This window comes from Octopus sinensis, linkage group LG24, assembly GCF_006345805.1.
Source record: "Octopus sinensis linkage group LG24, ASM634580v1, whole genome shotgun sequence".
In the NCBI taxonomy this organism is placed as follows: Eukaryota; Metazoa; Mollusca; class Cephalopoda; order Octopoda; family Octopodidae; genus Octopus; species Octopus sinensis.
In genome coordinates this window covers 27968853-27986105 of record NC_043020.1, presented here as the reverse complement: position 1 = coordinate 27986105, position 17253 = coordinate 27968853, and the positions used below count along the sequence as shown (strand labels likewise).

At 39.7% G+C, this 17253-nt stretch overlaps 1 protein-coding gene across 1 annotated transcript in view; it reads left to right on the top strand.

Annotated features, from left to right (window-relative positions):
* LOC115223950 (tetratricopeptide repeat protein 39C) overlaps nt 1-16820 on the top strand; it is a 73407-nt gene extending 56587 nt beyond the window's left edge. Inside the window, exons 5-14 of the mRNA XM_029794696.2 lie at nt 656-753; nt 2124-2217; nt 4825-4879; nt 6152-6204; nt 7051-7160; nt 8192-8315; nt 10923-11020; nt 12988-13089; nt 14557-14592; nt 16352-16820. Coding sequence (XP_029650556.1) covers nt 656-753; nt 2124-2217; nt 4825-4879; nt 6152-6204; nt 7051-7160; nt 8192-8315; nt 10923-11020; nt 12988-13089; nt 14557-14592; nt 16352-16435 — 854 coding nt within the window. The 3' untranslated portion in view covers nt 16436-16820. The remainder of the gene's footprint in view (nt 1-655; nt 754-2123; nt 2218-4824; nt 4880-6151; nt 6205-7050; nt 7161-8191; nt 8316-10922; nt 11021-12987; nt 13090-14556; nt 14593-16351) is intronic.
* Nucleotides 16821-17253: the final 433 nt, after the last annotated feature.

Here is a 17253-nt window from a genome sequence, read left to right as displayed (position 1 = left end):
TTTAACCCCTTCACCATTCAGGTTTCTCTGTCAAATGTAAGGCTTTTTCATTTTCATCGTTTTGAGTTAATCATGTCTTTCTTTAATTAATTGTCTTTCTTTGAGATTTCTATAATGTAATTGTCTATTTTTGAATGACATTGTCGGATAGGTGTGAAAAGTTAGATCTGACTTATTTCGATGTAAAACGAGTAGAATCCTTGGGCCTGAATATGACTAGTTTAAATGCTAAAAAGTTAAGACATGTAATATAAGCCCCAACTTTGCACATAGGACCCAAGGAGATTTTATTCTTTCCTTTGACATATTATTTTGGAGAAAAAAAATGTGTTTTCTATGCCATCAAATATAATCATACATTACATGGAAACTGGATAGGGTTGATGACAGCAAGAGCATCCAACCATAGAAAAACTGCCTCAGTAAGTTTGTGTAGCTTGGGGGATAAAAAAAGCGACTATAGAACAATGACAATGAGTCAGTCTTAAAAAGATATAAACAGAGTCTTACTTAGACACTTCCTAAGTCATAGACTGTGTCTGTGAAATTAATTTTCCTCATTGACCCTTTGTGAATTTTTCTTTTGTGTCTGCCATTATATTTCGTTCTTTGTTCCCTAAAAAATAAATCTTTCATATTCAAATATCTATTCCAGGTATTTGTGATGCAGAACTGCTAATAAAAAATCGGGAGAAAGAATTCCCACGTTCTTCTCTCTTCCTCTTCTTCAAAGGGAGAGTTCACACTCTAAAGGTGAGATATTTCTTTGATTGAAACATGAAAAGACTTACTTTTCTATTTTACATTTATTCATTCATTCTCGTTCACCGTTGTCTTCTTTCTTTCCCACCTGGGCTAATCCAGTATCTCCTCTTTGCACCTGTTCCTGTCCCTCTGTCATATATTAACCTTGCATCACCTGGCATTAATGCTTAGTGGCATTTTATCCGTCTTCACATTCTGAGTTCAAATTCTGCTGAGGTTGGCTTTGCCTTTCATCCTTTTGGGGTTGATAAAATAAGTCTCAGTTGAAGACTTTATCCTTTGACTGGCATCGGAAGACCTTCAAGAAGCTTGTACTCCACTGGTGTGACTCTCAGGCACATTGAGGCACACAAACCACCAGGCCACATCAAGGGCAGAACCATCTGGTGGTTCTAACTTATTGAGATAAACGAAAATTTTTAAGCCTTTTTCATCTACCTGTCCTGTCAGACTATTTTCCCAGACCAAAGTAACTCTTCCAGACCAGATGCCCTGATCTTCTCTTGCAGTCTTCATATCCTCCACCTGATCTTCAGTGTCTTCCACAAGTTGATTGATATATGCCGAAACATGTTGCCCCCTCAAAATAAGGGTAGACGAACATCGCAAAGCTGTGTGACATGAGGAGATATTGATAAATCGAATATAGCTGATCATGTATGGAAAAATGGAGACCACCTCCCCCTGTGGGATGAAGTTAAAATAATAGACAGAGAACACCTCTGGGAAATACGAAAACTGAAAGAAGCGGCACATATGGTAGGACACAACAACCTCCTAAGCAGACCAAGTGCAAATATGAGTAGCATATGGGAACCAGTATTAAGGAAGGATAGGAAAATATTAGATTTATAAGCCCTAAAAATTCACTCCATAATTGCCCACAGGCATATGGCATAGTGGCTACTAACTCCAAAATTCCGAGTTCGATTCCAGGCTGTGACCTGAATAATGATAATAATAATAATAATAATAATTTCATCAAAAAATACCTTAAGAATGAGAACCCAGGTTCGAAATTTCCCCAAGACACCTGATGAAGGCTGGAGGGTATATCAGCCGAAACGTTGTGTTAACAACAAACAAGATGAGGACAAATATCTGTCAAATGTATATAATGTACATAATGTAGGCTCTTTTTAGTCTGCCAATAACTATGTCCATTCGTGTGCATCCAAAGGAGATCCCTGATTATTTTCTCCTTGCTTCTGTAATCGTATCCTTTCCCAGATCAAGTCACTTTCTTTATTGCCTTCTTGCATTTATTATTGTTGTTCCCCACAACTTTCTCGTTAATCAGTTCAAATATTTATATTTGTACATGGGTGACTTCATTAAAAATGTGTTTTTTTCTTCAGCGTGAAAATGAATTAGCCCTATCTCTATATCGTCAAGCGCTCACCGTTGCTGCAGGCCAACGTGAAATCGAACTCATGTGTCTGTACGAAATCGGTAAGTCAGTCGTAATCTTTGTTACTTCCTTCATTTAATGTCTATTTCCCTATGCTGGCATGGGTTAGGTGGGTAGTTATTTGAGGCAGGACTTTATGTCAGTAATCTAGACCTGTGTTTCAAGTTGCAATTGTTTTGGGGTTTTTTTTTTATTCCAGAGAAACTTGAAAGCACCGTGGAGGATTTGACAGGAAATGTCAACAAATCTCAAAAGTTGTAGCTCAATTACAAATGATGATGTTTGTAGCTCAGATTGAAAACGTTCAAACACACACACACACACACACACATGCATGCACACACATACACACACAAACAGACAATGGGCATCCTACAGTTTATGCTTTCCAAATTCCTTCATAAAGCATTGGTTGGCCTGGAGATATGTTAGAAGACATTTGCCTGAGGTGCGACATAGAAGGATTGAACCTGAAACCATGTGGTTAAAAAATGAACTTCTTAACCACATGGCCATAGTCTGTGCCTTCTGAACCATTCATCCTTACTTGACCAGGGTGGCCACATATCTCCTCACCAGCGAGACAGCTGCTTCTCTCCTTCTATGATGGTTTAACTTTGCATCACTTGGTATAAAGCCGTCTCCTTCCATGCCACTCCCCACTCAGCTAAGGAGTCTTGCCTTGTGAGTTACTTGGATCGGATCCAGCAATTTTACCACCAATGCCGGATGACCTTCTCCGGCTGCTGTTATTGTTCTGTGAGCGCCGCCTTGACTGGCTTCTGTACCGGTGGCACGTGACCTGCTGTGCTTGAGTCAAGTACATCAACATCAAAATAAATATCAAATGGAAATTGTAGTTGTGATACCTGTGCCGGTGGCATGTAAAAAGCACCATCTGAACGTGGCTGATGCCAGCGCCGCCTTGACGGGCTCTGTGCCGGTGGCACATAAAAAGCACCAACCGATTGTGGCCGCTGCCAGCCTCCCCTGGCACCTGTGCTGGTGGCACGTAAAAAGCACCATCCGAACGTGGCCGATGCCAGCACCGCCTTGACTGGCTCTGTGCCGGTGGCACATAAAAAGCACCAACCGATTGTGGCCGCTGTCACCCTCCCCTGGCACCTGTGCCGGTGGCACATAAAAAGCACCCACTACACTCATGGAGTGCTTGGCGTTAGGAAGGGCATCCAGCTGTAGAAACTTTGCCTGATCAGACTGGAGCCTGGTGCAGCCATCTGGCTTCCCAGATCCCGGTCGAACCGTCCAGCCCGTGCTAGCATGGAAAACGAACGTTAAACGATGATGATGATGATGATGATACTTCCTCATGACAAATACCATAGTTTGGAAGGCTTTCAACTTATATACAATTGTGTATACAGATCACTAAACGGTTTTACTTTAAAATGAGCACTTCATATCACAGGACCAAGGTAGTCTTGGGTAGGTTGCTATCAAAAGGATTAATTTAGTTGTTATTTATTAGACAATGCTAAAAAAAACAAAAAAGTACTTATCATATACACAAACTGGTTTAATCAGTTAATACCTCTTTTCAAACGTTTGACCTTTGACCAATCTTAAGGAATCACCTATTTTTCTAATCTTTTGATTCTTGATAAACTGTAATGAGTTTGTTGCCCCCTTCTCGTACAAATACTGACATTTTGTTATATTAAAAACAGACATTTATTTATTATACTGGCAGTATCGCCTGGCATTGCTCGGGTTTCTTGCGACCCTTTAGAATTGGAATTTTTGAAAAGTAAAAATTTTGCATTATGTAGCTTGTTATTCTCTTTAAGTGAACATTTTTCTGGTTGAAATACACCAAAAAATGGTGACATAGCAATAAAAAAATCGTAAAAAATAGGGATTTTCATAGAAAAAAAGCACCTTTTTGATGTAAATAATTTTTGGTGTTAACATGGTCCGATTTGAATATTTTCTTCTACGGAAGGAAGAGCAAGCCTTCTTCTATCATACTCTCAATTTTGGTCAACTTGTGCCGCAGGGTCTCGGAGGAGATAGTGTTAGTTGAAGGCTACCAAAGCTGCCATACACACACAACTTCAGCTTTATATATATAGATTTAGAAATAAATTGGAGATGAGTTGGCAGAAACATTAGCATGCCAGGCGAAATGCTTAGTGGTATTTTGTCTTCCACTACATTCTGAGTTCAAATTCCACTGAAGTCGACTTTGCCTTTCATCCTTTTCGGGTTGATAAATTAAGTACCAGTTACGCAGTTAGGTCGATGTAATCGACTTAATCTGTTTGTCTGTCCTTGTTTGTCCCCTCTGTGTTTAGCCCCTTGTGGGCAACAAAGAAATAAGAAAATTGGTTGCCACACTGGAAACGTTTTCTGAGTTTGCATTTAGAGCTTATAATTACAAAATAAATCAAATGCATTCAACCACGAGAATATTAATGAACTAGCATTGTTGCATGACACACTGCAAGTATTCTAAATGATACCCTAGAAGGTTCAGAGGCGAAGTTGAACCTGGCAGGGTTTGAACTCAGAACGTAAATAGCTGGAACAGATAACTGCCTGGCATTTTTCCTGATGCCCTAACGAATCCACTAATCCATTAATCAATGATAATTAATAAACCCTTTTTTTAAATTCTATTCCCCTAGGTTGGTGCAACTTGATGAAACTAAGATGGACAGAATGTTTATATGCTTTCCAAAGGTGAGCTTTGCTAATTTCATCTTATTTACCTTTCGTTGCTCTTTCTTGTAGACCTGTCGAGGAACCGTCATCATTATCGTCATCAGTGTGACACTCAGGATGATTATACTGGTGACGGTGATGGTTGTCATGTCCGTTTGCTTCTTGGCCCAATACCATGTCATTCAGTAGACCCAACACCCTGCTTGTTTCATCTCACCATTTCTACCCAACCTTTTTCTTTTCTAATTTTTAGTTTTCTTCCTCTGCCACGGGTAACGGGGTGCTCCTCGCTCCATTGCACTTATTACCGTATTTTATGTGTGTGTTATTATCACCATCATCATCATTTAACACCCATTTTTCATGTAGGCATGGGTTCGACTACTACCACACACACACACACACACACACACACACACACACACACACACAATTATTATTGAAGTAATGTTGCTAAGCATTTTGTCCATCATTATGTTCTGAGTTCAATTCCGCCAAGGTCAACTTGCTGTTCATCCTTTTGGGATGAGGTCGTAAAGCATGACCTTCGAACATTGGGCCTCACTGAGACAATGACTAGTGACCAAGACCTTTGGAAATATGCTGCGCTTGAGAAGACCTGGCAGGCCAAGTGAGACCATAACCCGTGGCCTATGCCAGCAGTGTAATCAGCCTACTTATGCGTTGCCTGTGAAGACCTGTTGAGGCAAGTGAAATCAAAATCAAATTCGCTGACGTGGCCAACGACAGCACTGCCTGACTGGCAACCATGCCAGTGGAACGTTAAAAGCACCATCTGAGCGTGATCGTTACCAGGGCCACTGACTGGCTCCTGTGCTGATGGCACATAAAAAGCACCATTCAAGCGTGATCGTACCCAGCGTCGTCTTACTGACACTTGTGCCGGTGGCACTTGAAAAACAACAATTGAGCAAGGTTGTTGCCAGTGCCGCTGGACTGGCTCCTGCACAGGTGGCACATAAAAAGCACCATTTGAGTGTGGCCGTCGCCAGTACCGCCCAACTGGCCCTCATGCCGGTGGCAAATAGAGGCACGCACTACACTTTCGGAGTGGTTGGCATTAGGAAGGGCGTCCAGCTGTAGAAACTCTGCCAGATCAAGATTGGAGTCTGGTGCAGCCATCTGGTTCACCAGTCCTCAGTCAAAACCGTCCAACCCATGCCAGCTTGGAAAGTGTATGTTAAACGATGATGATGATGATTATTATTATTATTATTATTATTATTATTATTATTATTATTATTATTATTATTGTTCTTTCTGTTTCAGACTTCGGGATGAATCCAAATGGTCCAAATGTTATTACTCTTACCTTCTAGCTGGTCAGTTGGTTTTGCTTTCTCTCTTTTTCCCTACCTGTTCCCCTCTTTTACACACACACACTCTCCCTCTCTCTCTCTCACACGCTTTCTCTCTCTCTCACACGCTTTCTTTCTCTCTATCTCTCTGTCCTTTCTCTATTTCCCTTCCTCTTTTCCATTCTCTTCTCTTTATATCCTTGTATTTCTTCTGTCTCTTTCTGCATCTCTTCCTCTATTCTCTTTCTCTCAACACATTTCTTCTCTCTGTGCATCCCACTTTCTTTCTCTCTTTCCATCTTTCCGTTATGCTCTATCTGTCTGTCTGTCTGTCTCTCAATGTCAGTTAATTAATAACTAACCTTTTCGTTACCCTATTTCTGTTGAAATTCTCTGAAATTGTTTCAATTAATTTCAGAAATAATGAAGAATTTAGAAAAAAAAAACTACTTTTGTCATTATTAAGCTGATATTTGGAACTTAAATTTTGAATGAAAGCTCACTTCAAATCCCAAAATATATCTCCTAGATCCAGAATGGTATTAAAAGGATTAACTGACCCCATTCACATACCTCTATACACCTTATCAATGCATGATACTTCAACTGTAGTGGCGAACTGGCAGAACCTTTAGCACGCCGGGCGAAATGCATAGCCGTATTCCGTCTGCCGTTACGTTCTGAGTTCAAATTCTGCCGAGGTCGACTTTGCCTTTCATCCTTTCGGGGTCGATAAATTAAGTACCAGTTACGCACTGGTGTCGATATAATCGACTTAATCCGTTTGTCTGTCCTTGTTTGACCCCTCTATGTTTAGCCCCTTGTAGGTAATACAGAAACAGATACTTGAACTGTGATTCTTTCTTCCAGTTTGTCATGGGTCCCTGGGGGACGTTGAGGATGCCCAGAACATTTTCCAAGATGTGCCAAGCCTTGTCCGTAGCAAGAACAATCAGATTGAATCCTTTGCATCACATCGAGTAAGTTACCTTTTTTTTCTTTTAAAGTAATGTTTTTTAAATGTTATTTTTTAAACTTTTATCAGCTGTTTTATGGCAGGTACCATTGGTGCCACAGCTACACTTTCTATGAGCCAAAATTCAAGAAACATGATTCCATTCTAGCTTCGTAATTTTCTTCCTAATTAATGGATGCTACTCCACCGTTTGGCAAAGGGTCTGTCTGTCACTTTCTCTCGCTTTCTACCTCCCTCCCTACCTCTACCTCTCTCTTTGTCTCAAGTGTATGTGTGTGTTGGCTCAGTGGTTAGTGCATCAGGCTCACAATCATACCATTTCCATGCTCTGCTCAGGCCATACTTTTCACATAGCTTCCAGTGGATGATGATGATGATTATTAATACTACTACTACTACTACTACTACTACTACTACTACTACTACTGCTACTACTACTACTGCTACTACTACTACTGCTGCTGCTGCTGCTGCTACTACTGCTACTACTACTACTGCTACTGACTCTGGGCCATCAAAAATGACAGCTAATTGTAGTATTTTATATATAAATAAGGTACAAAATAAAGTACATAATAATCACAGATACAAACATTCACATACTTCCCTCTAACATGAACACAAATATACTTAGAGTTGAAATGCTGTTTGATTTTTCTTTTCAGCATTTAACATTCACCATCCCATTTCCATTGCACACCCACAAGCATTCACATACCTCCCTTTTACATACACAGAGTTGAAACACTGATTTTTTTTCACCCCTTCCTTCCTTATTCATCTATCACCCCCTTCCTTTCTCCATTGCTATTACTTTCTCTCACTCCCTCTCAGTCAGGGCTATTACCCTCACTACTTCTCCTTCACTGAATTACTATTTTCTCTCCTCTCCCTTCACTTATACTACTCTTTCTCCTACTCCGTCCTACTCTTACTCTGTGATTTTGGACAAATATATGAAAACACTTCGCTCGTAATTTTATTAGGAGATTATTTTTCTTTATTGCAATCAATTTTTTCCTTCTCTATTTTCAGGCTGAAAAAATGAAGAGCAATCAAGTCACGCAAGAATTTTGCAAACTTTTCACTCTTGAATTGGTCTTCCTTTGGCATGCACTACCTACCTGTACGGACGATGAGTTACGTCGAATGCTTACAGGTGAGAAGATATTGAAGAGCTGCACAGTGCCCCGTGTGCATCACTATCACAGCAGTCCCTGTCCAGGACCCTTGCCACAACCACCTTCATCTTCAGAACATCTGTCCCTGGGGTTCTTCTTCAGCTTAGGGAACATCCAAAAGTCATAGGAAGCATGGTTTGGACTGTAGGGAGGAGGAGGAGGGACAATTTTGATGCCCGTCTCTGTCAAGTTATCAGGATTCTTATATCTGAGGTCCCTGGGAGCAAACTTTGCACAAATTCTGCACGTGTTCCCATCAGATCTTCATGAATAATTCCGTGTACATTTGACACACCAACTCCAAACCGTATGCTTATTATAAGGTATTGATGTATCTCGGGCAGCATAGTTAGGGTCCAGTACAAAGAGATTACAAGGTAGCGCCATAGTAGAATGGTGAGATGGGGTGAGATGCTAAGAAAAGTAAAGGTAATTTGGGAGGAATGAACAGGTGAAAGGAGGAAGTGATGCTTGAGAAGAAGCAATTGGCAATGGGGAAACCAAAAGCTAAGAATGAAAGAGGAGAGGATTGAAAAACGAAGGAAAAACGATGGGAAATATAGTAAAAAGGATTAAATGGGGTAGTGTGAAAAGTTGTGACAAGCTGTGTTTATAGGGTGTATTCAAAGTGTTGTTACATCAGCCTCCTTCAGTCTGGAATATCAAAAGTTGGCAGGTCAGCTTATTAGATGTATAATAAACATGTACTGAAATTATGATAATCTAGGACAGTTATGATTGCTTCTCCGAAAAAAAATTTTTTTTAAAGTCTCAAAACTTCTGGAATGCACCTGTTACACACGTGATATGCTCCACCAACAGTAACCTGAAACTTTACGACCCATTTGACTCATGCCAGCATGAAAAGCATATGCATGGTGGTGGTGGTGACGTGTGCGAAGGAGGAGCAATATGTCAGTGTCTTATGTGGTGGTGGTGGTGGAGGATTTACCTCATGCGTTTAGCATTACTTGAAGTTGGTTGCTGGCTCTGTCAGATAAGATCAGCTTGAACACTGATCTCTTGGATAATAATTAACTGGGGTACCGTGGCCTTCTGGATAAGATTAATTGGGACACTTGTCTAGCAAATAACATCTCGTGTTTTATGTTCAATTTCATTGTGATATATTTATTGCACCTGATGCAATATACACTGATTAATAAACACCTGCTCAGGTATGGCTGTGTGGTTAAGAAGTTTGCTTTGCAATCATGTGGCTCCGTGTTCAGTCCCACTAGGTAACACCTCAGGCAAATGTCTTTTTACTATATCCTGTGGTGTATGCAGGAGATTTGAAATAAGGACGCCTTCCTTCTCTTCGTCGACGGAGACCTCACCAGTGGTAATGCACCCTTCCATGCGGCCCGACCCGAATGCTTGAAATAGCAGCTGCTTTTCCCCTACCTTAACAAAGCACTCACACGTCCAACTCCATCGGCTACCTCGATCGAAAAGGCCCAATCCTGCCCTGTCTGCACGCACGGCACTCCTGCCCCTTCCTCTTCTGGTCAACCCCAAGTTCCGGTCAGCTGCTGATGTCATCCCACATATTCCTTGACCAATCAATGCATTATGGGTGAATTATGTTGTTGGCAGCGTTTTATCGTGTGTCCGGTAATTTATTTGGCCTCTTCTTGACCACTTCTTCCCCTCTGTCTTTTCTTATCCCTCTGATGACTAATGAGTCCGATTCTTGCATGGAAGCGCCCGTTGCAAAGTTCACAAGGGATCCGTGGTGGAGGCTTCGGTTGTTGCAGTCTCCACTACACTCTCGGAGTGGTTGGCATTAGGAAGGGCATCCAGCTGTAGAAACATTGCCAGATCAGATTGGAGCCTGGTGCAGCCATCTGGTTCACCAGTCCTCAGTCAAATCATCCAACCCATGCTAGCATGGAAAGCGGACGTTAAACGAGGATGATGATACAAACAAATGATACATCTCATAAATTACAGCTGTTTCCAGTAAATTCTTTGGATACTTAATATCTCTTAGGTGATTTTTACACCTAGCTAAATTGTTATATATGTATATATATATAAATATTGTGTATATTAAAACACATTAAGAGGCTCCCAAATAGGAAAGCCTTGTGCTAGAAAGAGCAGTAGAAAACTCAAACCACTAATTAGGGATAAATTCTCGAAAGGAATGAAAATTAAAAACGTTTACCATCTAATTTAGTTCCTAGACCATGGTTTCTGACTAATTCCAGTAAAAAACCATGGTCTAGGAACTAAATTAGATTATATATATATATATATATATATATATATATATATATATATCATCATCGTTTAACGTCCATTCTCCATGCTAGCATGGGTTGATATATATATATATACACACACACATACATAGCAGGCTTTCATACAGTTTCCGTCCACGAAATTCACACATAAAGTATTGGTCTTGTAGAGGCAATAAAAGAAGACACTTGCTCAAGGTGCCACACGGTTAAAAAGGCACCTTCTTAACTACAGCCATACCTGTGCCTATCGTATTGTTTTCAATGATTATTTTTTTCCTGTTTTAATTATATTTGATAAACTTATATGTGTTTTATTTTGTTTTGTTTGTACAGTTTGTGAGAGTCAAACAGATGCTCGGATATTCCACTTGAAGTGTCTTTTAGAAGGTACCATCCATAAGGAACTTGGTGATACAGAACTTGCCATTCAGGTAAGAAGCAACTCATAATTTCCTGTCAACAACGACTTGTGTTCTTAGAGCTAATTCTTAGTTTTGCTTTCTTTAGCATTAAATATATGAACGATAAAGCCAGTCATTTACATTTAGTAGCAGTATCGCCCGGTGTTGCTCAGGTTTGTTTCGACCCTTTAGAATTGGAATTTTTGAAAAGTAAAAAATTTGCATTATGTAGCTTGTTATTCTCTTTAAGTGAATATTTTTCTGGTTGAAATATACCGAAAAATGGTGACACGGCAGTAAAAAAATCGTAAAAAATAGGGATTTTCATTGAAAAAAAGCACCTTTTTGATGTAAAGAATTTTTGTTGTTAACATGGTCCGATTTGAATTTTTTCTTCTGCGGAAGGAAGAGCAAGCCTTCTTCTATCACACTCTCAATTTTGGTCAACTTGCGCCACAGGGTCTCGGAGGAGATAATGTTAGTTGAAGGCTACCAAAGCTGCCATACACAGACTACTTCAGCTTTATATATTGGGAAATTAGAATTCTTCTCAGCAGAGGAAACAAAATCTTCCATCATCAGAATTTGGATAACAATGATAATTGTTACATATTGGACTTTAGGAAAGACTTGAATATTTTTATCGTTCCACTTATAAATTGTATCAGTTAAGTACACGTCAGCAAGTCTTTTTCCTTACCCCAAAAGCCAGTCTTTTCCAATTGTCATTTAGACATTTACTAACATAACCTTGGATAGGGTGCTGGTCTACTTCAGTTAACCATTTCATAAACACTGGTCCTTGTTCCTAATAACTGTTACAATATAGGTTATCTACAAATATCTCAAAATGACTTCATACCACCATTGATAAATTCTGTTCTACTATCACCATTGTATACTGGGCTTTTCCATGCCCCACTCTCTGTCTGTCTGTCTGTCTCTCCTACATTTCTCACATAATTTTGCAGCTTAGTGAATAGAATTTTGCTCTCTCTCTCTCTCTCTCTCTCTCTCTCTCTCTTTCTCTCTCTCTCTCAACATTACTTTTCAACTTTTTCTTTATTCATTCACAATTTTGCGGCTTACTAATTAGAATATTATATTTTCCATTTCTCTCTCTCTCTCTCCTCTCTTTCTCTCTCTCTCTCTCTCCATTAGCCTTCATATTACCATAATTCTATTGAAATATACTGCCTTTGTTTTAATTTTGAAAATAAGGAAGAATTTAGTTAAATAACTTAGCCATCCAACAAAGCATACTGGCTTCATTTCTTTGAAGCTTACGCATGTCCTCACCTGTCACAGCTCATGTGTCACTGTCATGTATCATAGCTATTCACACACAGGTATCATACAACCTGCCTTTCACTCTGAGAGAGAGGCCTTTTGTTGCCAGTAGAAGTAGGAGCTCTCTGAACTTTGCCCAGCCTAATCTTATTCTCACAGCTACGCTCTCGGAGCATCCACCTCTTCTACGAACTTGGTCACCTAGGTAACGGAAGCTGTCTACTACCTCTAGCTTACCTCACTGGCGGTTGATGGAGTCTATTTTTTGTACATTTTTGGTGTTTATTGTACCTGTGCATCTTCCACACACAAAAGCCATTTTCCTTGTTAACCTTCCTCTGACATTGCTGCACCTCTTACGTGTCCAAAGCTTACCCCAGGTACACTTCACGGAGTGTTCTGCCTATGCCTTTTCTACAGATCGAGCAGGGCCGTCACACACAAAACAAAGTAAGATAAGAGACGGTGAGAGCGGAGAAGAATGCAGCCAAGCATGACACATTGGTAGTAAATAGAGCAACGGAAGATTTGATTGGAGGGAAAATAGGTTTGAGAAAATAATGGCCAGGATGATGTGCTTTGTTGTTTCGCATGAATAGAATGAATTGAATGGAAGAAGAAAAAAAGAAGCAAAAGAATTGACCAACGATAAATATGTCTGATAACTCTTGTAAAAAACGATGTCTTTTTTTGTTTGTTTGTTGCAGTATTTGGAGGAAGCACTGGCTAGGTGCAGTGGGAAGAAAGATGATGTGCATGTTGCTGCGTTTTCCCTCTATGAACTCGCTTCCATTTATATTACAGATGAGGTAAGACACCCATTGCTACGACCGATTCTAACTAATCACGTCTTTGATGCCAGAAAACGGCCTTCCTTCCTTGTCTTTTTTCTTTCTTTTCTTTTTGCCTTCTTTCTCCCTTTCTTTCTTTCCCCCCTTTCTTCTTTCTTTCTTTTTCTCTTTCTTTCTGTCTTTTTCCCTCCCTTTCTTTCTTTCTTTCTCCCTCCCTCTCTTTCTTTCTTTTTTCCTCTCTTTCTATTTTCTTTCTTCCTTTCTTTCTCTCTTTCTTTTTTCTTTCTCCCTTCCTTCCTTTCTTTCTTTCTTTCTCCCTTCCTTCCTTCCTTTCTTTCTCCCTTCCTTCCTTCCTTTCTTTCTCTTTTTTGTACAATTGGATTTGGATGTTTTTCATTTTTTTACTTCTTTTTTTTTGAGGTGGGGTGGAGTGGGGAGTCTCTAGTATTTGTATGAATGAGATGCATAGCTTGTTTGTTGAAGTAATTGCTTCACTCTCTCTCCCCCCTCTCTTTTTGTTCCCCCCGTCTCCATCCCCTCCTTTCATCTCCTACCCCATCCATTCCCTCCCTTTTTGCATCCTCCCTACCCCCTACGCTCCTCACTAATTTATGCATGTCTGACACAAATTGCTGCTTGTAATGCGTAGCCTCATTTATCGCAAAATCTTAATTGCTAAATTATATATAAAGAAATGCAAAATACATGCAGTTGATTTGAACCCTAGACCTATGAATTTGTTGTTGGTCCCTGGGCAAATCAACATACTTGGCCCTACAGTTTTCATTTATTGACACCAACCCACAAAATGCATAGATCAGAATTGGATCCTTACACTCATGGGACTCCTGGGAAACTGTTCAGTGTGTCCATAACACTGTTTATAGTCCAATTTCTGATCCTTGAAGGTGCATGGCTCAGTGGTTAGAGAGTTGAGCTTACAGTCATGAGGTAGTGAGTTCAGTTCCCAGACTGAGCTGTGTGTTCTGTTCTTGAGCAAGACACTTTATTTCACGTTGGTCCAGTTGACTCAGCTGCAGAAATGAGTCGTGATGTCACTGGTGCCAAGCTGTATCGGCCCCTTTGCCTTTCCCTTGGATAACATCAGTGGCCTGGAGAAGGGAGGCTGGTATGCATGGAGGGTAACTTTCTAGATGCAATCCCATGGTCATGCATGACCGAAGAAGGAGGTCTTTACCTTTTATCTGATCCAGATCAGATTGGAGCCTGGTGCAGCCTCCTGGCTTGCAAGTCCCCAGTTGAACCATCCAACCCATGCCAGCATGGAAAACAGACGTTAAACAATGATGATGATTATTATTATTATTATTATTATTATTATTCTATCATTATCAAATGCTATCTCACCCCAGTCCTTTTGTATAATTTTCAGTTGTAGCATTTTTTCCTTTGCCACATGTGTTCCCATGTTATTCATGTCTCCTTAGTATTTGAAATGTTTTTTTTTTTAATTTCTATTTCCAGCCTGCCAAATCTATACAGTTGTTACAGTGTATTAAGGTATGTTTTACATCTCTACACATTCAACGTCTTATCATATTTTCCAGCATACAAGTGAATGTAGCATATAGTGTGAACATGTAGAGGAAGCATTCAAACATCTCCACGATCTTTGCAAATCCTGCAGCATTTCACAAGTGATTTTTCCTTCTCCGAGATTGTCTCGGTGTAGAAGTTGACCAACCTTTTTTTGGTTGGAAACCTTGGTCTGAAAGATTCAACTTGTGTGCCGGAAGATACAGTACTGTCTTTGTCAGAAGAAGAATTGGGATGTGTGTAAAATGATATAATGCTGACTATTGCTTTTGCTGTTTTGCTCCCTGGTCAGTGTTTTATTTTGGGTGAACCCTTGTGATCAGTTTGGTGCCATAGCAGCAGTGTTATTCCAGTCTTTGTAAAACATAGTGTATTCACTTTTTAAAGACATGTTGGGATATATATATATATATATATATATATATATATATATATATGTAGGCACAGGAGTGGCTGTGTGGTAAGTAGCTTGCTAACCAACCACATGGTTCCGGGTTCAGTCCCACTGCGTGGCATCTTGGGCAAGTGTCTTCTGCTATAGCCCCGGGCCGACCAATGCCTTGTAAGTGGATTTGGTAGACGGAAACTGAAAGAAGCCTGTCGTATATATGTATATATATATATATATATATATACATATGTATGTGTGTGTGTTTGTGTGTCTGTGTTTGTTCCCCTAGCATTGCTTGACAACTGATGCTGGTGTGTTTACGTCCCCATCACTTAGCGGTTCGGCAAAAGAGACCGATAGAATAAGTACTGGGCTTACAAAGAATAAGTCCCGGGGTCGATTTGCTCGACTAAAAGGCAGTGCTCCAGCATGGTCGCAGTCAAATGACTGAAACAAGTAAAAGAGTGAAAGAATATATATATATATATATATATTTCTGGAACCACTGTTGGCACTGGCTTATGCTTATTGTCCGATCCCCATAGACTGCATTAATATTCCTTGCAATTTCCATTCTGTTGTTGCTTTTATTGAACTCATTAAACAAAATATGCTGAATATGCTCCTTTGTCACTTCCATTGTAATTTTGAAAAAAATAGCTGTTAAAATCGAATTGCACTCTTCAAAACTTGTACTAAGAATAAGGACAAGGTAAAACTACTACCTGCTTTTATAGCAAGTTGATGCAAGTAGTTCATCCCATCCCCCTCCGACTTTTCATGCATTTGAAAAACCCATATTATTTATGGGATGACCCAATATATATATGTATGTATGTGTGTGTGTGTGTGTTTGTATGTCTATATATATATATATATATATATGTTCTCAATATGGCTAACCACTAAGGGTGGGTGTTACTGTAGCTTTTAGCCCCAGGAAATCATCGTCTCCAGCTGGCTTTAGGCACACTTTCTGTGCCCTATTGGTATTTGCAAAGGGAGGTTTACGAGAAAGGGATGACCTCCCTTTCCAAATACCATAAGGGCACAGAAAGTGTGCCTAAAGCCAGCTGGAGACGATGATCTCCTGGGGCTAAAAGCTACAGTAACACTCACCCTTAGTGGTTAGCCATATTGAGATGGCTAGTATACTTTACGTTGTCGAGCAGTTACTGTTTACATCACGTTCAGAGATTTATTATTGCTATATATATATTGTTTTTTGTTATGTTTATTGATGTGTTTTTCCCTGCTATCTGTTGGTCTATTTACCTGTCTGTCTGTCTGTGTATCGTTACCTAATTGCTTTTCTTTCTCCATTTTTTATAGGAGAAGTACAAAGACTATCATTTTGAAAACCGTTTAACAGTGAGGGCCAACAACATGTTGCGAAACCTGAAACCAGCCGGCTAGAAGTGGGGACTTGGTTGATTGACGTATGGCTATTTTAGAATTCTCTGGAGTGAAGTCTGGGCAATCACAACAACAACAACAACAACTACTACCACTACAGTGATGGTGGGGGCCAGGAGGAGGGGACAATCACTTCTGTCCCCCCCATCACCTCCTCACCCTGCTGTTGGATTGCCGTACACACATATTCTGTTGCAAACTTACCCAGGGCTCTGTAAAGCAGCCAGTTTTCTTATATTTGTTGTTGTTTTACATTTTTTTTTATCATACCACTGGCAGAAGTCACATGTCCTTGTCCTAGCCAATAGACACAAGCCACCTAAAGAAACCCCCCGCCCCACAAACACACCGTTTTCTTTGATTTATAAAAAAATTTTCATTATTATTTTTGTTGGTTTTATTAGTGAATAAATACCACCCCATCCCATCCTTTTCCCTCCTTCCCCCTCTCTCTCTCTCTCTCTCTCATTACATACTCACATGATACACTCACACACACACACATTCTGATGTTTTTCCACCCCCTTTTTTCACTTTTTACTACCGTTCTAGTCACACCAAGCATTGTTGGCCCTTGTTATTATAGAAGTTTGTTTTTATTTTATTTTATTTTCCTTGGGTCCCTTTTTTACTTCAAAGTTATTTTTAATGCACACATGTGTGTTTAAGTATGTATCTGTGAGTATTAATATACATACATACATTATATATATATATATATATATATATACATATATACATATATATATATATAAATATATACATAAATATAAGTATATACATATATATATACATATATATATATATACATATATATA